This window comes from Bidens hawaiensis, unplaced genomic scaffold, assembly GCF_021521415.1.
Source record: "Bidens hawaiensis isolate Kalapana, Puna unplaced genomic scaffold, B.hawaiensis_p1.1 tig00028592_1, whole genome shotgun sequence".
Classification (NCBI taxonomy): Eukaryota; Viridiplantae; Streptophyta; class Magnoliopsida; order Asterales; family Asteraceae; genus Bidens; species Bidens hawaiensis.
In genome coordinates this window covers 295286-319091 of record NW_027505125.1, presented here as the reverse complement: position 1 = coordinate 319091, position 23806 = coordinate 295286, and the positions used below count along the sequence as shown (strand labels likewise).

Sequence of the window (23806 nt, the reverse complement as noted above, 5' to 3'; positions counted from 1 at the left end):
ATTGGGTTTTAAATGTATTTTACATTGATATAATTTTCATCAAGTATTATATAACACAAACAAAAATATTGTCGGTCAAAGTTAAACAAGAAAGACTTGAAAAATCAAATTAGGACAATTAAAATGGGACGGAGGGAGTATATGTTTTGACGGGTATGGGATTCTTATGATATTAGTCATTAGGTGAAAACGGGCCCGATTACCGAAACATACATACTGATTGATCCGAACCATACGCTTAAACATTTTCTTTTTCTATTTATGTTCCTTTGTCCTTGGGCAATAGAATAATCTATGTATTCACTGACTTTTACTTTATATATATCTTAATTTTTTGGGTTATAAAGTTGTATAAAAGTTAAAATAGTAAGAAATCTATCAGGAAATCTAACAAACTAAGAGGCATACCTCAATACTCGATTACCTAGATGGGGTATGAGACTAGGATAACCAACACCTGCCCTAGACATGGACGTTAAAATTTTTGTTCATTTAACTAAACAAACGAACATGAACGTTCGTTTATCTTCATTCATATATGTTTGTTTATTTATGTTCATTTACATATTAATAGAAAATAATTATATAGTATATGTAGTTTTACAATTTATACTTTACATATTCATAGAAAATAGATATACAGTGTTCATTTATGTTTGTTTGTGTCCGTTTACATTTGTTCATATATGTTCATTTATATTTGTTAAATTATGTGCGTTTATGATCATAAACTGTTTGTATAGATTTTTATTTTTTAACGAACGAACATGAACATGTTCATTTTTTAAAAGAACAAACACAAACAAAGTTAAATGAACGAACGTGTACATGACATTGTTCGTGTTCGTTCGGTTCGTTTATAGGCCTAATGGTAGCTACAGTTAACAATGTGACAACCAAAAATAAATCAAAAAGCTTTTTGAGGGCAAAATGATTGGTATGAGGGGTCAAAATGTTAAAGTTTTTGTATGTGGCTATTGGGGAACCTTTTGTATGAAATTAACACCATAAAGAAGCTAAATTTATGAGTAAAGTGGTCCAAAAACATAAACAAGTATGCTAATTAATGTGCTTAAACTAGTCAATTAAATATTAACTAAATTAAACAAGTAATAAAAACTAGACCTAAGACTCAACTACACAAAACACCGGCAAGTGAACCGATCAATTGTACTAAAGCTAAGTAAGTCCGGAATATCGAACCCACAGGACTCTATAAATTACGTTAATTAGCTAATTAGACTCGACTTACGACACGACTATTTATTATTAATGTTTTAAGGGAGGTTTTTTAAACTAATATTAAACTAAGAAATTAAATAAGCAAATAAACAAGAAGACAAGCAATCAAACACAAGAATGAAACCAATAAGAGAAGGAATCTACCTAGGTAAGAATCCCATGTATCAACAATCATCAAGCAATGGACAACTAATATGATATGGAAACTGATTTCTAAATATATTCATCTAACAAACCCTAAAGGACCCTCAATCGCATCAAGTAAAATCCTAAAGAATGAATATTAGATTATTAAGCAATCAGTTGGATTGATTTCTTCACAGTCATCAATTAGGGTTAATTAATAGTATCTAAAGCAAGCAATCTTACGAAACACTAAACCCTAGATAACTTGATAAACTTATCATGACATCATGAACAAGGATCAACACAAAAAGCAAGAATATTGTCACTAATCTATCCTAGCATGCGATTGACCAAGACACATGAACAACTCCTCACCTTACAACTATTGAAATTTAGCAGTACATTTAATACCCTAACCAACTATCAACTAGCTTCTATTATCTAATAGGCCTATTCAACCATAATATCAAAACACCAAGTAATGATTAAACATGAACCTTAAATCTAAAGAACACAATCAAAAGATAAAAGATCTATGTGAAGCAATAGTTAATAATCAACCAAGATAATAAATATTCATATGCATCATGAAAACAAAATCAAGTCTTTTACTATTAATATAACATAACCATAATCAAACAATAGTCCAAAGCAAGAATCAAGCATCAAACATGTTCAGCAAACCTAGGTAGACATGAAGTCTTAGCATAGTCATAATAAGAGACAAATAACTAAAACCAAGTAAACAAAAGAGAATCATGATAGATAATTGAACAAGGATAATGAGAAAGAACGAAAGAACCCTTCTTAATCGACCCTTGAACACCCGTATGAAAGCTTGATGATCTTCTCTCTTCCTAGCCTCCAAATAACCTTCAAAACCTTGGAAAATCGGCTCAAAATCGGCTGCAATATGTTCTGCCTTCGTTTAGGTTTATAACCCATTATATATTAAACGACCTGGGCCTTGGTTTAACAAAATCCGCAGATCAGATGCCCTAGGCGCCGCGCGACCGGGCCTGGCTTCCCCCGTCGCGCGGCGCGGCGTGTACCAGGTAGGAGGTTCGTTTTTTTTTTCGTTTATTTCTTGCTATAACTCGTTAGATCTCTTTCTTGAACTCCAAGAATCGATTAGGAACCTTCTAGGCCTTCTTTTCCTTGACTCTCAAGCTACCATCTACATGAAAATAAATCAAACACTAAGTGAAGTAATCATGTAATCATTAACGAGCAAAACGAACTTAAACTTCTCATGAAATGATAGAAAGAATTAAAGCTTAATATTCAAGACACCAAACGATTTAAAACACTATAAACATATAATACTTGACTCAAAACCTTAAATAATAAAAGATAAACAAAACTCGAACTAAAACGAACTCAAAACATTAAATAAACATAACTTTACAAGGGATTCGAGATGTATAAATAGATGTATATCACTAATGTTTGTGGAAGTTAAGTTAATAGTATTAATCTATAATGAAAGTCCAATATGTTTATCTGTATCTGTAGCTCTTTTCTTTATTATATAGTAATGGTTTCATTAATTGTAATATGTTTATGCAGTCTGGCAAGACTCTTAGTGTAAGGAAGTGGCAATCTGCATTCAGTCCTGAAGGTTATCTTGATATAGGTCAAACCCTTGGTCGAATTTATCGAGGGGTAAATATAAGTTTCTATTCTCATCATGGATGCCAATTTTTAAAGTTTGTTTATGCTGTTCTTTGATTAGTTCTACATTTGAAATTTAGACTTAGTTTATTTTCCAATTTTACTTACTTTTTTCTGTTATGAATATAATTGTTAAATCAGGGGATACATCCAACAATTAGAGGAGAGGTATGGGAATTTCTACTCGGTTGTTTTGATCCGAAAAGCACATATGAGGAGAGAAAAGAAATCCGACTAACCCGAAGGTACTATATGTTTCAAATTGTGCTTAAGAAAGGCAAGGATTTCGACCAGTTTACTTAGTATAGTTGGTTTTTCTTAAACGGGTCGAAAGTTATCAACGTTTAATGCATACAAACTCGTAATTTGTTTTAGTCGACTCTTTAGATTATTATAGTGTAAATTACAAAGAACGCCATTTATTTGAAAAGTTACACATTACGTCCTTTTCACTAACTGGTGTTAAAAATTCTGTTACTTTTTACAAAATTACTATTTTACCCTTACACCTAAAGGAGAAAATGTGTATTTCTAACAGTTCAATTTTTTATTTTCTTTTCTTTTACTTTCATTCTCTTTTAATCTTTTTATCTTATATTAAGAACATAAAAAAAGGTAAAGAATTGTAAAAATTACACATTTTTTTGATGTTAGGACAAAATAGTCATTCGGTATCAACAAAAATTTTTAATGTGTTACAACTTTTCAACTAAAAGACGTTCTTTGCATTTACCTTAGTTATAGGATGGAACTTGCAATCTGGGGTAATCTAAAGGACAAAAAGTACGTTTTACTATTATTAAAATTCCTTTTATTATTATTATTATTATTATTTTTTTTTTTTTATTATTATTATTATTATTGTGATAATATTATTTTTGTTAGCATAACAATCTTTAATAAAATGGATAGTCATTTGGTATCAACAAAATATTTAAAGTGTTTGCGGGTCAACCCAACTCAACTACTCCATTTCAACACGACCCGTTTGACCCGTTACCCAATCCGTTTGACTCATGTATTCTTTATGATTTTAGAGAAGAGTATGTACGGCTAAAAGAGCTATGCACATATATGTTCCCTCTTGTTGGAAGTGGCAAGTTTATAACTGCTCCTGTCATAACAGAAGATGGTTCTCCAACTCAAGATCCTATTGTACTTCTGGAAGCAAAACCCGAAACGCTTATGACACCGACAACTCAAGCAACTGGTAATGTTATTATTTTTTTTTTCAGATTTAATAGTCATTCACTGATTATTACTAATGTAGTACATTTCATGCTTATGCAGTTGGTTCAGATTCACCCGTGACTTGCCCCAAGGAGGATGACAAGAAGATAATCCAGTGGAAACTTAACCTACACCAAATAGGTTGGTTTATAATAAATTTCAACTTGTACTTGTTTTAAATCTAGGGGTGTAACCTGCTCGTAAGCTACTCGATATTGGCTCGCTAACAACCAGGATCGAGTTGGGGTTAAATGAGCTTGAACCCGCAATTTCAATATTGAGCTTAAGCAGGCTCGTGAGCCGCGAGCCTAAACTAGCTTTTATTCATATAATTTTTGTTTAATTTTGTTTGATGTATTAACTATATAATAATAGTTAATTATTATTATTATTATTATTTCATATAAAGTAATGATAAAAATAATTAAATAATATATACTATGTTACATATAAAATTTGTAATTAGAAATACAATAATTATAAACATATATAAATTAAATAAACAAATAATAAATGAGCTAAGGCAAGCACGAGCTTGAAAGTTACGAACTGAGCTGGAGCTTTAGAAATAGAGCTTTAAACAAGCTAAGCTCGAGCTTAAATTGAGACTTTTTTAATAAACAAGCTCGAGCAGGAGGTTCACATATCGAGCTAGCAGGCTCCGAGCCTAATCAAGCTTTTATTTATGAATTTTTTATTTTATGCATTAATTATATATTTATAATAATTATTATTATCTATAAAATTATGATGAAAATAATTAACTAATATATACATGTTATATGTAAAATTTATAACTTGAAAAATTACTTATTAGCCGAGCTCGAGCTTAAAAGAGCTCAGTCTCACCTCATTTATATCCCTAATGAAATCATGCAATTTGTCATTACCTTTTAACTTCTTATACACGGATTGTCATCTATACTAGGTCTTGACGTGGTTCGCACAGATAGAACACTCGTATTTTATGAAAAGCAGGAGAATTTATCCAAACTTTGGGATGTTCTTTCTGTCTATGCATGGTTTGACAAAGAAGTCGGCTACGGTCAAGGTAGATCTTAAATCTTAATATAATAAACTGTTACATATTTCTTAAATCTACATTTTGATATTAATGCTATTATGCCAATTAGGGATGAGTGATCTTTGTTCTCCCATGATTATGCTTCTTGAAGATGAAGCCGATGCATTTTGGTGCTTTGAACGTCTAATGCGCAGATTGGTAAATAATTATACAAATTCTGATGCACTATTTTCTGCTGAACTTGTAATCTTTATTGGTTTTGCAATAATTAAATGTGAATTTTTTATGGGTTGAAGCGAGGGAATTTCAAATGCGTAGGGAGTTCTGTGGGAGTGGAGTCACAACTTTGTAATTTAGCGAATGTTATTCAAGTTGTTGACCCGAAACTACAAAAGCATTTGGGTATGTTTTTGATTACTGATTATTTATGTTTTTATATTTTTTATTTGTATATAAGATTCTGAATGAAGTTATTGGTTTATGAACACAGATTACATAGGTGGTGGTGATTATCTATTTGCATTCAGGATGCTTATGGTGTTATTCAGACGGGAACTTTCTTTTGGCGATTCGTTGTACTTATGGGAGGTAATGTTAATAACCTTGATCACTTCATGGCAGGTCAGTCAAAACATGGGTTTAATAGTTGGGGCCAAAACGACTGGGCCAGGTTGATTCAAAACGGGTTGTGCCAACTACACACTTATTGGTTGTTATGACTAATTAACGTGTTATAATTTGTGAGCTTGTCTAGGCTCGAGCTCGTTTAACTTACGATAGCTCGAGCTTAGCTTAGCTCACGAGTAGTTTTACAGGTTCGAGCTATGTTCGGGCTCGGCTTCTTTAATGTTTATTAATTATGTTATGTAGATTTATAACTATTTTTATGGAGTATATAACATAATATATATTTAGGTATTTTTATCAACATTTTATATATAATAAAATTGTTATAAAATTATATATTTCTAATATAAAAAATTTAAATTGTATAAACAATAGACTCATGAGACAGCTCGAGGTCAGTAAGTGAAGCTCGGGCTCGTTTATTAAGGAAGCCTATTTTTAAGCTTAAGCTCATTTTAAGCTCAGCTCGATTTGATTTTTTACCGAGCCGATCTTGAGTGGCTCATAAGCGGCTTAGCTTGTTACCTTTCTTGCTAAAATTTTAGCTTATCCCATTTGACATGTCGAAGATAAAAATTAACCCAAATCAACCATTTATATATAAGTTTGTTAAAACGTCGGTTGATTAATGAGTTTTAAACAGATGATGTGGGCTTTGGAGTATGATCCAGATCTATACACTTTATATGAGGAATCTGATCCTGATCCTGATCGACCCGAAGATGCAAAACCAAAAAAATCATCGCGCCAATGTGGCAAATTTGAAAGAGAATATTTGAGAAGTGGGGCCAAGAATGAAGAGCCTCTCCCCATTTCTGTGTTTCTTGTCGCGAGCGTGCTCAAGGAGAATAGTGTCAAATTGCTCACCGAAGCCAAGGGACTCGATGACGTTGTCAAGGTCAATATTATTTTTTAAAACATGTAGAAAACGAGTATTCTTGAAACATTTTCGTGATTCTTGTTTTTGTTTTGCAGATATTGAATGACACTTCAGGTAATCTAGATGCTAGAAAATCTTGCTCGGCGGCTATGAAACTTCACAAAAAGTATCTGAAAAAGGTACATTTGTCTAAACTATAGGTCAAAATGGGTTGGGTCTGATATACAATTTTTTAATATAAACACTGAATGTGTTAACTACGATTACAAACGTAGCATAATGCCGTTTATAATCCAAGTCTTTAGATAGAAAATATCAATGGTTGTTAAAAGAAATACACTTGGAAGTCTTTCTAAATGTTTAAATTGTCGGTATGAGTTACCATCGGCAATGAGTTATGGTTTAAATTTAATCGAATTCAAATTTGCAGCAATATAAAATATAATGATTTTAAAATGTGGGATATATTGTTGATGAAATTGGTTTACTTGTGGGGTGTTGTAGATGAAGTTGGAGAAGGCAGCTTCATGAATGAGGCTTTGAAAGACGAACAAAAAGATGGATTGAGCAATGTTGTATTCTTGTATGTGTGTACATTCATATTCAATTCTTTTCCTAGACGATGCGCATAAACTATTAACGTATATAAGTGATTTTCGTTTTTTGAACCGAACCATTTCCTAGCGGTCTTGCCCCATAGGCCAAAGGCCTTTTGGTACCAATAACATACAGTTACATGATTAATTACTATTAAAATTTAAAAGTTTTATATCAATACATATATTTTTCAAACAGGCAGTTTAATAAAAAGATCGACAGTAAGGAAAAACATTGATTTGAACCATCAGAAGCACCCAGAAAACTCACTGGACCGGTCTGTCAATTCCTTACTAACAAAAGGATCATGTATAGGGTATATGCCATCTTTTGTTTGACACTTGACCTTCAACTGGTTATAATATGAATCAAGAATATAATATTTGTGCTAAAAAACCATTTAAAATTAGTCCAATATACGTACACAAATCATTTTATACGCTTAAAGTTGTGCTTGTAAAGTAGTCCTATTACCGCACAACAACGACCCGGAACCGGACCCGAAAATAAACTGGTTTTTAATAAACCCATCTTTTTAATACCCGACCTGTAGGGTACAGATAGGGTATGACAACCCGAACCAGAATCTGTACCCGATAATACCCGAAACCCGATCTAGGTATACCCGAAACCCGGTTTAACTTATACCCGAAACCCGCTTCTAATTATACCCGAAACCCGGGTTTTTTGCATACATGGACCTAGTTTTTGTATACCCGGATATTAGTGTTTGTGCACATGTTGACTGTTGTTGTGTGGCTGCTTACTAGAGGTGGCAAATGGTTTGGCTTGGGTTGAACGAGTCATGAGTCAAAAGGGTCAGAATGAGTTTGGGTAAGAACGAGTAAATTAAAAAAATAGTTGTTTTGGTTTAGGTCGGAATAGGTTAGGATCGAACCGGGTTTGGAGGTTTTTTTTTGTGAACGAGAATAACGGCAGAAACATTTTAGTTTTTTTTGTTTTTTATATATATTTTAAGTTATGATTTTTTTATTATATTTAAAAAAAAAATTGAAAGGTTTTCCTATTAAGATCAAAAACCCTAAAAAAATATTTAAAAATAATAATAAAAAAAGTATAACTCAAAATATAAATCATAAACAAAAAAAGTAAAAACACTAAAATGAATCTTACGTTGTCCTAGTTCAATTAAAAAAAACCACCGAGAATTGAACTGAAACCGAAAAATCGATGAAACAGAAACAAAAAGCCAAAACCGGACCACATCAATCAGAATCGAAAAAACAATCAAAACTAAACTAAAAGAATTCAAACGAACAAAAACGAAACTGAAAAAATGGACAAAAACGAGTCCGAATTCGACCAAAAAGAAACCAAAACTCAATCCGTCACGGGTGAAAACTCGTGTTGGCTTGAAACCTGAACCGAACCCGTTCCAGTCTGAAACCCGTTCCGATCCAAAACCTGTCTTGTACGAAAACCTGTTCCGATCCGGAACTTGTGACATTCCTTAAGACACTAACCCACATCGACCAATTTCTTTAAACTTGTCGACCCATTTTGACCCGAAAATAAAAGTATGGAATTTTGATTGACTCATTTGACCCATTTAGTTAAAATCTTTTACCCAAACCAACTCATTTAATTTTTAAAATAACTCAAATTGACCCATTTGAAAGGGTTTGGGTCTAGATTGTCACCCCTACTGCCCACATATCTATAGTCGTTCTCCAACGGATCTTTTTCGGAGCACATATATGATATAAATACTTGTTTATAGCAACACCTTATGACATACCAAACAACTGAAAACACATAAAATATATGTTTTGTATATCATTGTTTAGTTGTTTATTCATGTTTGAATGAACATTGAAGTTTATATGCAAAAAAAATGGAGTTGGGATAAAAAAATGAAGTAGGCCCGTTGACAGAAGAAAATTATAGAAAATGAGTTTTTTTAATACCCGAAATTAGGGTATTCAAAACCCATAAACCGTGGAGTTTTCAATACTCATAAATAGGGTATTCAAATACCCGGGTATTGAAGACCCGGTTCAATACCCGACCTGGACCCGGTACACGGGGTATGGTTTTTCAAGCCAATACCGGACCCAAACCCGATCCGATTATTGCTAATACCTAGTCATACATGAACTCGGGTTTTTCTAATACCCGATTTGTGCACCTCTCATATTACCCGCCCATTCTGAAAATTAGAATAGTTGACACTTGACACGATAAACATGATACTAGGCTTCGATAATGGACTGGACAATAATCATGATATAAATTTGGATTTATATGTTGATTGTCCTTTAAATTTAAATTTTCTTGTTTAGGTAAGAAACAAATTACTATGATTATGAGTTTGATTTGAGGCCCAGAACTCCAGAAGTCTCTTTATTAGGCCGAATGACAAATCACTTTGGGCCCAGCATTTCACCAAATGGGCCTTCAGGTCTCTCTCAGCAACAAGGATAGAAATTTTGGGATTGCAATCTTTTACGGATATGTAACTTGTAGGCTACAAGTTGTAGCTATGGACTATGTTAATGATCCAACTCTATATCTCAGTTTAGAAAAAAAGTCATTGGGCGATGTATGATACTTGACATTTCCAGATTTCCTACATCGTGCTTTCATACGCACACTTAACTATAGGGGTGACAAGCGCACCCGACATCTAACCCGAAACCTGAATATATTGGGACGCGTTTAAATATTTTCACGGGTATGAGACAGATATTGTGTTAACTGATATCTAACCTGATTACCAATATACATGCCTTAGCCATATATATAACACTTGTGAACATTTTCTATCTATTTTATTTATTCTTAAATAATAAAACCATCTTCTAGTTAATTATTTCCATTATTTCCATGCTTATTTAGTTTCATACACCTCTAGGTTTTTATTTAGTAACTCATTTATTTTGATAAACTCATACACTTTTCATAAAAAGCCTTCCTTTCACTATATATATATATATATATTCATGTATACATTACATATATGCATCACAAAATTAAAGCAGTGTTTGAATAACTTGTTTATTGTTTAATCATGATTTTTTTTTAAGATGCAACATTGGTTCAAATGTCACAATTAAAGTTCACAAAATATACCACCAACTATGAAAGTTTTTTTTTTATTAAATTAACCTTACATTTTTTTTTTTCAAAAAATCACATTAGTTTTTATTTATATGATTTTTTGTAGACATCAATACTTTTTATTAACATTTAACACAAACCAAACTACATCTGGATAATGGGTAAGCGAGCAACAAGCTGCACCACTATCCCCTTTTGGATCGCAAAACCTATTCTACTAAATATAAATCTTTGGTTCCTCGGGCTCTGCGAGTCACTGTGGACCACCTTCTGCACCTGTTCCAAGAAGCGAACCGCCTCGGGAGCTAGAGATCAAAATGTGTCGAAGGCAAATGGAATGAACACGTGCTGATTCTCCAAACACGCTGCCTCATGCTTAGCAACCTTCCTAGATTCCGCCCTCAAAACTGCCTGTCTCGGAACGAAACCATTGTCTCTCACCCCGACCAATGGTGACACCCCAGTGAGGTCGACACATGCATGCTTACCCCCCTGCCCACACAAGAATGTCCGCAGGACGCAGTGTAGATCTTCCCTCTCTCAGATCAGTCAGAAAGTTAACAGGTGCCTCTTTTTTGGCTGAGATCCCGGCACGCCTAAGCACATCCCATAGGACATTTCTAACCCAGTCGTGATGATACTTGAACCCCGGCAATTCCTTATAGTGGAGGGCATGCTCACCAAATTTATCCAAACAGACTTTTTTACAAATGGGGCATGATTCGTCTGGAGGGAAAATAGGAATCATGAGCCGATATTTAAGGATGTCTCTGTATTCAACTGCCGACATCCGTTGCCTAAGACCTTCAATGGGCACAACAGTCAAAAAATCTTGGGCATGAGCCCCATTGAGACAAGCAAAAACTGCATTTTGTCTCGGAGTCATATCGAATCGCTCCTCCAAATCATGTACGTGTTTACCATAAAGAGCACTCGCCAAGGTTTGTTGAGGTTTCTTGGGGGCGGTCTCCTTATCATTAAAACCGCCTAGATCAAGGTCCGGAAGAGTTGTTTCAATATTACCAAGTGCAAGGGAGTAGTCAGTATCTACCCCTATAACCCCAGCGCTTCGCAAGATGTGGTCCTGCAATTTCCACGACTGGACCCTGGAAGCAACAAAGGCATATGCAGAGACGTCCTCAGCCGAGAAAATTCCTAAGCCTCCGCAACGCATAGGAAAGGATGTGACCATGTTGTTACAAAATATAAAACAAAATTACATGAATATAAAACAAAATATAAAACAAAATTGATGAATGTGACCATGTTGTTAATTACGATCATTATATTACATGAAAAATCCAATATTTTAATTTTGGTAATTATTCATAAAAAAAAATATATATAAAGTTGATATATCCCAAATACATCCATTCTACTCTAATTTACAAAACGACGATACCATGAAGTACCAAACTCACTTAACCTCCGTGTTCAATCACCGGTAAGGCGAGTTAGCACCTTGCATTTTCATAAGACTAGAGTAAACTCCACCGCGGACTGAGAGCAGATCCGAATGAGACCCTTGTTCCGCCACCTTACCGTCTTGAATCACTGCAATAGAGTCTGAGTTTTGTATGGTGGAAAGACGGTGAGCCACCACAATGCATGTCCTCCCATTCATCATCTTTTCCAATGCTTCTTGAACTAGACTCTCTGAGACTGTATCAAGAGCACTTGTTGCCTCATCCAGCAATAGGATACCAGGGTCTTTGAGCATTGCACGAGCCAATGCTATTCTTTGTTTTTGACCGCCTGATAGTTGCACTCCCCTTTCTCCGCAGTATGTCTCGTAACCATCTTTCATTCCACTGTCAGAAGTCGTATGTATGATACATTTAATACATGTGCAAAAAGTGACTCGAAAAAACAAGGAAATTAAGCAGAGAGTTGGTTTACCATAAGGTACACCTAAATAACAAATTTTTATTTTGTACACACCTTCACTAAAGTTTGCACATGGTGACTTTTAAAAAACAAGTTACCAAATTGACACTAGTTTTTCTTTTAATAAAAGTTATCATACTCCCCTTTAGTTATTTGGGGTATTTTGTGAATCTTATAAGTTTAATTAAATGAAAGAAATTCAAAAAGTAATAAAAACAAGTTGAAAAGGTATTCACGGGACTATAAATGGGTGGGCGAGTCAACCTATCCGGCCGGTTAAACAAGTTGGCGGTTCCGCCTGTTTAACTAAAAGGATTAAATTAACACAAGTCATCTGAACACGACATGCTAAAATAAACATGTTAAACATGTCAACCACAAAAACTCCGATTAGATATGTCATCCTAAAATACGACACCTGTTTTTTGTAAACTTTAGTGACTAGGTGTTTACCTCTGAGGATATAAAGCATCTCATATGGCTAGTAAGTTGTAATAATTTTTATACTTGACAAACAAGGTATGATGAAGCTTAGTACCTTATGAATTCATGAGCATTGGCTTTCATTGCAGCCTTCCTGATCTCAGATTCTGTAGCACTTGGTTTCCCATATGCAATGTTTTCATAAATGGTGCCAGCAAAAAGGGTTGGTTCTTGACTCACTAACGCGATATGCGACCTCAAACTTCGTAAGTTGTAGTCTTTAATATCTCGCTCATCAATAAAGACTGCACCTTTTAAGGGGTCGTAAAACCTTTCAATCAGCCCTATGATAGTAGACTTACCCGATCCACTCGGGCCAACAAGTGCCATTGAAGTCCCTTGTCTTATTTTGAGGTTTAGTCCTTTGAACACCATTTGATCCGGTCTAGATGGATACGCGAAGAACACATTTTTCAACTCTACACGGCCACGGATGCTGCCTTTGATAAGATCACGGCCCCACGAAGTATTTGGATCGATTTCACTTCTCTTGTCAAGAATTGCAAAAACTGAACCAACTGCGTTGCTTCCTCTTGAGATATCTTTGGTCATGCTCCCAGCATCGGCTATTGTGTATGCTGTGAACAATAATAATAGAAATGCTTGAAATAGCCTCTCTGGACCTATATCACCTTGGGTCAATAACCTACCACCATACCAATATGCCAACGCCGTAGATGCTGCTGCTAGAAACTGGGAGCTAAATAGACCGATACCCGAGAAATAAGATTGTCTGATGCTTTCCTTCCTAGGACCTTCTAAGGTATCCTTGAACAATCCAACAATCCGTTTTTGAGACGAGAATGCGGTTATTGTTCTATGGTTTATGACAGCTTCACTCGCTAACTGACTACCTTCCTTTTGGGCCTTTTGAGATTTTTCAGATAAACTTTTCATTAGAACACTTCTGGCATAGAAACTGCCAATGAGAAGAGGTTGTGCAGCCATCAACACTAAGGCTAGCTTCCATGAGAGTATTAGTCCTAGCGTGTAAGCAAAAAATGCCCCGAAAATGGCTTGAGTTAGTAAAGATAAACGGTCTCCAACGAGTGAACGCACCATGTTAGCTTCGGTTGACAAACGCGCGCAAATGGCTGCACTAGTGTTCTCGTCTTGATCAAACCACCCAATCTCAAAAGTTAATAGTTTTTCAAGTAGCATTTCTCTTATTCTTCTGGTTAACTTTTCTCCCATTACTGCAAAGTAATAATGTTGGATGACACTAGTGAAGAAGTTGAAAACTCCAAGTGCCAAGAACACGAATGAGTAGATTCTTGCATGGCTCACAATGGTGGATTTATCAGGCCTGAAGTAAACATTGATCATTGCACCTACACAATACGCATTGATGGGTTGGACCGCACCTGAACCTACAGCCCCTATGCACCCAAACAAGGCTTTTTTCCATTCGGGTGCATTCATTTCCAGCAGCCTGAACTGTGAAGGGGCCGGGTAAGATCGTTTGTTTGAATAATAATCTTCGTCTTCACTGTCATATGAGGGGTCATATTGGACAGAATAAGGTGCACTCAAAGAGAATGCGGGACTGAATGGGTTTAGAGAAGGGGTGCCTGGTGCACTTGATCTCGTACTTGCTGGACTCGGTAGAACCATGTGTCTATGATGAGCCTGATGACTAGGGTGAGGGCTAGACCTCTCAATGACTTGATTTTCTGGAGCCGATTGCTGTAACTGCACCATTTTGAAGTACTCCTTGTTCATTTGCATTAGCTGATCATGCGAACCGGATTCGATAACTTTCCCTGACTGAAGGACGTAAATCAGATTAGCCTTCCTGATTGTGGAAAGGCGATGCGCGATTATTATAGTAGTCCTCCCAACTGATGCTTGGTCTATGGCCTCTTGCACAATTCTTTCGGATTGTGTGTCAAGTGCACTTGTAGCTTCATCAAGTAGCAAGATCTTGGGATCTCTTATTAGAGCACGTGCGATTGCAATTCGCTGCTTTTGCCCACCCGATAGTTGAAATCCAAATTGTCCAACCTGTAAAGACAAGTAATGCAAGATGGTATTAATGAGTAGAAAAATATGATATAAATGAGCAGATGATCACAGAGTTGGTATATAGTGTTATTCATATTTCTTTTGAGATTCCCTTTCGTTTATTTTCTTGCTTCCGCTCTAGATCAGATATCATTGCGGTTTGAATCACAAGTATAAGATCATTGTTTGCCACATGCAATGCCAAACAGTTCTTGCAAATATTGACTTACATTCATTTCATATCCGTCTGGCAACTTAACGATGAAATCATGTGCGTTTGCACCCTTAGCTGCAGCTACAACGTCATCCATGGATGCTCCTTCTTTCCCAAACAAAATATTCTCTTTGATAGATGTTGCAAATAGAATTGGCTCTTGATTAACCAAACCCATTTGTGATCTCAGCCATTTGAGATGAAGTTTCTTTATCTTGTATCCATCCAAAACAATTTCACCCTCTTGTGGATCATAAAATCGTTGGATTAACGACACAACGGTTGATTTTCCCGAACCACTGCCTCCAACCAGACCGACAGTTTTACCAGCCGGTACTCGTAGATTCAAGCCTTGTAGAATTGTGGTATCTGGCCTTGATGGGTAGCTAAAATAGACCCCCTTGAACTCGATTTCGCCTCTTACATATGATAGCGCCTTGCCTTTCCTATCTTCAGAATTTATAGTTGGATTTCTGTTGATCATTTCATTGATTCTAGTAGCCGCCCCTTGTGATTCCGTTATGGCAGTAAGGTTTGGAAGTGCTGTCAAGATGTTCCTACAAGATTTGAAAAACATATGAACCGGATCTACACGTGAATTAATATAGAAAACCGTGGTTGAACACCATTTACTTTCTTTTCTTCTACATCATACACCGTGTATGAGATTTGAAAAACTGAAACAATATTGGTGAATAATATTTCATGTGTACTGAATAACTGAAAAAACAAATATATTTATACAATGAAAAAAAGGATAGTTATAAATCTAACTAACTAATGATAGTGATAAAACATTAATGGTCATCTTAGTGATATAAAAACGCACGTTCTGTTGTGACATTTGCTCTGTTTTTGGAATCACGTACCTTTCAAAGATTATTAGAGGATGCATCAAGGAGAACGTACTTTATGGATATGAGTTGTTTTCTTATAGTGAGTGCCTTTGTGTTTACCCTAGTGTTGTGTTTGGCCATGTTGCCTTGTTTATTCAAGTCATAAGCTTTGTGTAAATGACTAGGTTATCTTGTATCCTTATGGTTTTATTAGCATTTCTTCTCCATGGACCATGTTTAGGAGAAGAGAATGATCTTTGCTTTCACCCTCTACTTCTCTGCCCTTAATTAATATTTGTCAGGAAAAGTGAATTGAATTTCCAAAGAAAATATATATATATGTATACTAGAGAGAGAATAATAACAACTAACTAACTATCAAACATAGAGATAAATGGTAAATCAAATAATCACAACTTGTGATTATAATAAACATAAGAATGAAAGAAAATAACTTACAATCCTCCCATGAGGACATTGAATCCCGCCACGAAAATATCTCCACCCTTTTCGCCGTGTTTAGTGACCAGAATAGATCCAACCCAAGCCTGAAAAGCCCAACTAACGTATATGGTTCCCATGCTTCCTAGCATTAGTCCTCTAGCCAAACCTTGTTTGATTCCTAATTCCATGGTTATTTGAAGGGCATTGCTGAACTTTTCAAGTGTTTGGTTCTCTCCAACATAAGAGTAAACAGTTCTTATGGAGGAAATTGCCTGTTCTGCAATACTACCAGCAGTGCCATATGACGCGACCATCTCCATTGCTACATCCATCATGTATTTACCAAGTCCAAGAGCCGGAACAAGAAACATGATGGAGAATGGAAGAGCCGCCAATGTAAGCCGCCATGAGAGAACGAATGCGAACACGTGGCAGAAGAAGAAAGATGACAAGTAGGCTATACAATTCGGTATCTATAGTTACAAAACAATATTTAACTCAAATTAGACAAACAAATAATAATACATTTCTACATTCATACTTCAACAAGTATATGACTGCTTTATGGTTCATAAAAATAGGTAAAGTTAATAGAGTCACGTCGCTCTTATGAATTAGAGTACAATAATTTTCCAACCTTGAAAGATTTTAAAGCACAATTAAGTTCCCACTAGCAAGTGAGTAAATATGAGACACTGAATTCAAAAAATCCATAGTACAATATATTGTTCAATAATAATCTATATTAGTAATGTGACCAATTCATGACACACGTAACTTTCATTGTGGTTTTCAAGGGCAATCTCGCTCTAACACTCTGTTTCCCCCTTGTGAACAATTTACTAATATTTTTTTGTTGGCGATTAGTAATACTTTTACACACTTAAGTCTAAGCATATTATTTACAAAACATTTTAAAATTAACCCCTTATGATTTGTTGCACGTTGTCACGATGCTTGTTTATCAATGATCATTTCTATTATGAAGAAATAATAGGTTAGGAAACCAACCTTTTCACCCATGGTGATTTGAATTGTGTTGGAATCAGCTGAGATAGTCGAAATAACTTGGTATGTTGTGGATGATCCAGCTTCTTGAGTGTCAAAGAAACCGACGTCTTGTTTAAGGACGGATTTCAGGTACTCTAATCTCATTCGTGAAGTCTGTCTCTCTGCGGTCCTAGCCCAACATAGTCCTTCTGTAAACACAAACACAATCAGATATTCAAATAAAGCATGATGTAACATAATAAGGTGGAAAAATGGTAGCTCTAATTAGCCTCTGTCACCATAAAAAAATATTGAAAACTCGGACTGTATTGATCAAAATACATGATGATAATAATTATACAGAAAATCAAAATATAAACATATCTTTTAGCTAAGATAATAATAATAATAATTAATAATATATTATCTAGTATTTGGTTGAGGGTTACTTCTTTTTCATTTTATAATTTGCTTTTAATAGCTATGTCTAAACTTGAATGTAAAAAGAGAAAAATAGTATGCCATATAGATTCAAATAAACTTTTAATTACTTTAAAAAAAACTCTTCGTCTTTTAATGTTCTGCGGTTGGTGGCTCAGTGGACCTAAAGATTTCGGTTCTTGGGAGAAATAAGAAATTTGGCTATAAAAAATAAAATTTAGCCTTTCTATTTGTCCCATTGAATCCAGTTAAGATAAAACAAAATCAAGATCGACTCAGTTACAAGTACATGTGACGTTGAAATTGCCACATCTATCAAGAATATTAATGGTAGTGAACAAACTGCTTACCCACAAAAGCAGATAATCCAACTAATATTGCAACATAGAGCAACCTTAGAGAATACTGAAACACAAACAGCAAATGTATAGACTTAACAACAACATAAGTAAACAAATCAATAGAGTCAGAAATATGAAATGATCATGTAGATGTCATGAGTTACCTTATCAACAGTAGAACTTGTGACGCGAGTAGGACCCGGGGTTCCATAGTCGTTGATGACATCGCTAAGAACATACATCATTAACGGGATCTGCAACCCATCTCCGATGCTGCCTAACGTCCCAAAAAACATTAAAAACTTGTCGTAGCCTTCGGCATACCTGAAGAGACCTTCTTTCTTATTATCTCCACCGGTTTCTTCCATTTTCGATGGATTCTGACTTCCAACCGAATGAGTTGTTTAAGTTAAATGATCACAAGAATTTAAAAAGGATGTTAAATAAGCAAATATATATATATGTTTGAGTTGCTAATAACAATGGTATCCCATTATGTCATGTTCAAAGTTTAAAGCCGGCATTGGCTGTTAATGGTGTAATCGGTGTGGTTGGATCTTAGTTGGTATCTATACTTCCTCGATTGTTACGTCTCTCTATTTAATCATTTCTCCTAATACAAATATATATGAGATTATATAATGTCATGACAAACAAATAATTCAGGTATGAATATAGTTTTAAATTTTTTGATGGATAAGAGACGGGTATGAAATCAAGTTAATTACATTGTCTAATTATCCAAAACATACACTCATGTTTACCACAACCATACCTATACATATTTTCCTTTTTATAATTTAATTTAATTTTTATTTGATTTATGCTTCAAAATATTCTACTAATCATTTTTTATTTTTCTTATTTTTAATTTTTTTAGTTAATAATTTTATATGAAAATTAATTAATAATAAGAAATGTAACAGTTCAAAAACAATAAGAAGAATATTTTAATTTTATTACAAAATCAAATTTCTTCAAATTTGGAAGTGGTTAAATTGTTTTAAAGATAATTGAATTGGGTAATACAGATAATACCTTTTGAGAATAGCAAAGTAGTGATTACATCGAAACATGAGCCAAAATGCGTCACTACCCCTTTTTAAATTGCATACTGTGGTTATACCCAACAACGACGCTAATTACCCTATACCGGTCACGAGACTGAGATTACCAAAATCTATCAAAAATACGTTTTGTTGTCATCCGGTAGTTTTATTAGAGATATGTGTTGGCAATTGTCCTTTATATTTTGGAAAGTTGTGCTGAAACTTCAAATCGAATCTTACCGTCTTATAAATCGCTACAAACAAAGTTTACCTTTATGAACATGAGTTTTTTTATCCTAAAAAGATGTCTTCTTTATCTCACATGCATGTGGCTTCGGTTTTCTGTCTTACAACGTACCATACACTAGATTAACATACCTATGTAACACAAGTTACACAAAATTGTAATATAAAGAATGACGGTAGCTATTAAGCACAAAACAATAAAAGTAACTCTTTAATCTAAAAATTAAAATATTATGTAATGTCTCCGCTCTTACATTATATATGGGAAAATCTGGTTTTTCTGTTTTATTTTATTTTTTTAAGTTGAAGAGTTATTAAAATTTAAAATTGATAGCCTAGGATTGAAAATATGTGTGTGTATTTAACCGTTGACATATTTATTTTTATTACTTTGGTCCAATCAGGGGTGAACCTACTGTTGTGGTATGAGGGTTGGTCGTTCCCTATGAATACAATTTTTAGTATTGTTATAGTGTAAAATTCTTCGATCTCTGTAAATATATAACGATAATCAATAAAGAAAATTTCTGGCCCCTATGAAAAAATTTCTTGTATCCGCCACTAGGTAAGTTAACTCCACATGTTACCCAAATTATATGTCTCATTAAGTTGAGTCGTTTTATGCACCATTTGCATTTGTTTGGTAGAAATATTAACTATTCAGGCTTCTCTGAAGCCTCTATTATTGTATTAATAAAACTTTGTTACAACCAATTAAAGATAATTGCTTGCTATTTTCTTGAGTAGTTTTATATTCATATATATCTACATCATCATTCTCTTGACCAACTCTAGGACATGCAAACATGCCAGATGGCTTAAAACAAACACATGATCTTGATTTTGCTAACAAAATTGCATGTATGACTGATTCATGCCCAACTTATTCAAGATTATGATTGTTTTGGATAATATATGTCATCAAGTTTCGTTATCCTAGGGACCATTCAAGTTTATTAATATTGATCTTTAACTGTTTTCAATAATTGCGAAAACAGTGCTCAATGTATACGGAGATTAGGCGGTTTTAACCCATCTTCTGTTACTGGATCGCTTGAGGTGCTATCACAAGACAAATCATGCAGAATGCGAAAATATCACAAGCAAAAGACACTATTGTTTTTACTTCTCAAACAAACAACAAAAACTAAGAAAACATGGTTAAACCATATACATGCAAAACAAAAATCCATCAATGAAAAAGAATTTAGTATGGTTTAATTAAAGGCTAATAGCATGTCAGAGCAATCAACACAACAAAATAGTCACATTAAGAGTAAACAGAAACACAAGATTTAGTAGGGGTGAGCAATAACCGAATCGTTAACCGAAACCAAATCGAAAACCGACGAAACCGAACCGATATAACCGAAAACCGAATTAACCGAACCGCACCGAACTCTTCATTTTTTAATATTTTCAAGCCTTTTTCCTTCTATTTTATGTATTATACGCATTAATAGTTTAATACTATCATATTTATGTATTTATATCTCCAAAACATGTATTAATATCTCAATTTCATATGTTTAAACATTTATTTCATATAGTTATGCATTCATTTAATGTATTTAAACATTCATTTCATGTATTTTTAAGCAAAATTTTAGCCCAAATTTGATACTGGTTATTAACCGAAATTAACCAAACCGAACCATGCACAACCCTAAGATTTAGGTTTTTCGGTAAAGGCTAACTACGCCCACGATTGCAACCGATATTTATCTTTTATTACAATACAAGGACGAAGTACATATAAAGTATTACAATACAAGGACGAAGTACATATAAAGTACAATTAGTTTAAACATTTTAGAGGGGGGAGCTATACATGACTTCCACCCCAAACCGAAATGACCAAAAGGTATTCACACAACTCAACATAGTTACAAAAAAAGCTAACTAATTAATAGGGCCGGTCCATAGGGGTGGCGGGGTGGTTGACGACCACAGGCCCGACATCCTGTTAGACTCGAATTTTTTTTAAAACAATTTATATTTATTTTTATTAAACACAATATGTATATTTAATGTTTAAACTTAATTACATGACCACTAGCTTGGTCTAGTGACAAAGGGTATTATTACTCTCAACTAAAAGGTTATGGGTTCAACTCTCATTTCTGACATGTTTAATTCTATTTTTATACAAAAAAATTTTACACAACCCAAATTATAACAAAGTAAACTTATATAAAAATTTAATTATTTAAACCAACAAAATACTCCTTTTTAATTAAGGTCCAAAAATATTTTTGCCTTTGACCCAAAATTTTTTTTCTTTCTCCGAGCCCGGGGGCCTGCTAATTAATATTAAAAAAAATAAATAATAAATACACAAATCAAGTTTTGGAATGGCTTTATCCAAGCCCTATAGCATGACAAGAACACTTTGGCCGGCAAGTCGGCAACACCAAAATTATTCTTTTTTATAGATAGATTTTGATGAATATAATAAAGTTGTAAAAACAGGACGCCTGAGATAGGACACGAGGTACTTATAATATGACTCGAGGCGGAATGTTTTATTCATTAATTTTTGTGTATTTTTTAATAGTTTACATATACTTACTTTATAAAATATTATTTTGAAAGTATTTTAAAAGCTATATTTAAAAACAGTAATGTGATTTTTTAGATAATTAAACTAGGAGCTTAACTACAAGGTCATTTTCATTTAATACATAGTAACATGGTTAAGGTATAAAATAAGAGATTATAGGTTTAATTCTTATAAATTGTAATAATTTAGTTGTTAAAGAAAAGTTTCATTACTATAATGAATCTTTAGTTTGCAATGTTTCACCTTTTATTTTTAACTAAATTTAACAAAACATATTATTGCTTCTAGGGGTTAGAGATAACTATAAAGCAAATGCGGGTTGGTGTTGTAGAACTATATATAATGGATTTAAACATTTAGGTATATATAATGTTGTTAAATTGAAAATAATTTATCTCACATTTTATGTATTTTTTGATAATAATAATAATAATAATAATAATAATAATAATAATAATCTCATCTTTAAAAATCTCTGCTAACGGTTCAATCTTTTAACTATTTTCTCTCAATTGACCTCTTTTAAAAACACTTAACGTTGTTAAGTTTTTCTCCGAATTTCAAACCGATATTTTAGGGCTTTTGATTGGAAGAAGAATAAAAATCGACTGATGACTTGTCTCTAAACGGTGATCCAAATGACGAAAAAACGTTTCATCAGGTGTTTGAATTTTTAATTAGCAAAAATCAAGTTAGTTGAAATCAACGTTTCGAGATAAGTTTTATATCAGTTGACTCATATCCTTTTTCCGATCAAAAGTCCTAAAACATCGGTTTGAAATACGAAAAAACATTTAACGACGTTAAGTGTTCTTTTAACGGAGGTTCATTGAGAGAAAAATAGTTGAAAGGCTGGGTCGTTGGCAGAGATTTTTCAAAGATACGATTATTATCGACCAATACACAAAATGTTAGATTATTTATTTCCAATTAGACTATAACTTTTGGTTAAAAAAAACATTAAAAACTAACAAATGGATTCGTATGTTTGGTTAAGATTACAGTAAAGTTTTTTTTATCGGTGACCTGACTAGAGGTGTGCAAAATCGGGTATTTTTAATACCCAGAATCGGTTCGGAACCGGGTTTTTTCAGATCGGGTACAGAATGGGACTAGTTCCAGCCAGGAACCGGGTAGGAACCGGACCCGACCCGGTGGAATGATATGGGAACCCAGTGGAACCGGATAAGGTACGAACCGGGCCCAGTTTATACGCGAAAACCGGGTACACCGGGTTTTTTAAATTTAAAACATTTCTAGCTATTAGGAACCGGTTCCAACGGCTATATAGCCGTTTTTGGATCGTTGGAACCGGTTTTTAACCATATACACCTTACACAATACTATAAATAGCTATGTGGTGTGTAGAACTTGTTAAACCACTTTCAAAACTCTAAAACACACTTTAAATCACAACTAAGCTTAAACCGGCAATCAATGGAAAGTAACGACGATGTTGTTATGGTCATCGAAACAACACGATGCCCCGAGGTTTGGGTTCATTATGATTTGTGTGTCATGACCGACTCACAAGAGATGGCCCGGTGCAAGTATTGTTCCAAGTTTCTTAAAGGGGGGTCAAACTCCACCCTACGCAAGCATACCATTAAATATTGCCGTGAGAAAAAAAGTTTGGATGCCAAGAAAGCGGAAGCGGGAGAGTCATCCGGCTCTAAAACTCTAGCACCTACCGCCGCTAGTAACAACGCTTAATCGTTGTAGAGCGCGAGATTAAAACGACGGATCTTGTTTTTTTTATTTTAAGTTGTTATGTTTAATATTGTCATGTTTAATAATGTTTGTAATATGTTGTGTTTTTTATAATAA

The 23806-nt window shown here is 34.1% G+C and overlaps 2 protein-coding genes across 2 annotated transcripts; one reads left to right on the top strand and one right to left on the bottom strand.

Annotated features, from left to right (window-relative positions):
• The first annotated feature begins 2846 nt into the window (after nt 1–2846).
• Nucleotides 2847–7422, top strand: LOC143610886 (rab GTPase-activating protein 22-like). Its single transcript, XM_077085242.1, has 11 exons — nt 2847–3033; nt 3184–3287; nt 4080–4252; nt 4333–4413; nt 5201–5323; nt 5406–5494; nt 5593–5698; nt 5787–5884; nt 6567–6821; nt 6899–6982; nt 7308–7422. Exons 1-11 carry the CDS (start codon nt 2926–2928, stop codon nt 7332–7334), a joined length of 1248 nt encoding a protein of 415 aa, XP_076941357.1. The 5' UTR covers nt 2847–2925; the 3' UTR covers nt 7335–7422.
• Nucleotides 7423–11919: 4497 nt separating this feature from the next.
• On the bottom strand, nt 11920–18489 carry LOC143610885 (putative multidrug resistance protein). Its single transcript, XM_077085241.1, has 7 exons — nt 18286–18489; nt 18131–18185; nt 17361–17548; nt 16365–16822; nt 15086–15626; nt 12907–14855; nt 11920–12292 (listed from the first exon to the last, which is right to left on the bottom strand). Exons 1-7 carry the CDS (start codon nt 18487–18489, stop codon nt 11920–11922), a joined length of 3768 nt encoding a protein of 1255 aa, XP_076941356.1.
• Between the last annotated feature and the right edge of the window lie 5317 nt (nt 18490–23806).

Coding starts and splice junctions, on each gene's coding strand:
- LOC143610886 (XM_077085242.1), top strand. CDS start 2,926: ATGTTTATGCAGTCTGGCAAGACTCTTAGTGTAAGGAAGTGGCAATCT. Junction 4,253..4,332: donor ACCGACAACTCAAGCAACTG/GTAATGTTATTA, acceptor ATGCTTATGCAG/TTGGTTCAGATTCACCCGTG. Junction 5,699..5,786: donor GAAACTACAAAAGCATTTGG/GTATGTTTTTGA, acceptor TTATGAACACAG/ATTACATAGGTGGTGGTGAT.
- LOC143610885 (XM_077085241.1), bottom strand. CDS start 18,489: ATGGAAGAAACCGGTGGAGATAATAAGAAAGAAGGTCTCTTCAGGTAT. Junction 14,856..15,085: donor CAGACGGATATGAAATGAAT/GTAAGTCAATAT, acceptor TTGTCTTTACAG/GTTGGACAATTTGGATTTCA. Junction 12,293..12,906: donor AATGCTCATGAATTCATAAG/GTACTAAGCTTC, acceptor GACTTCTGACAG/TGGAATGAAAGATGGTTACG.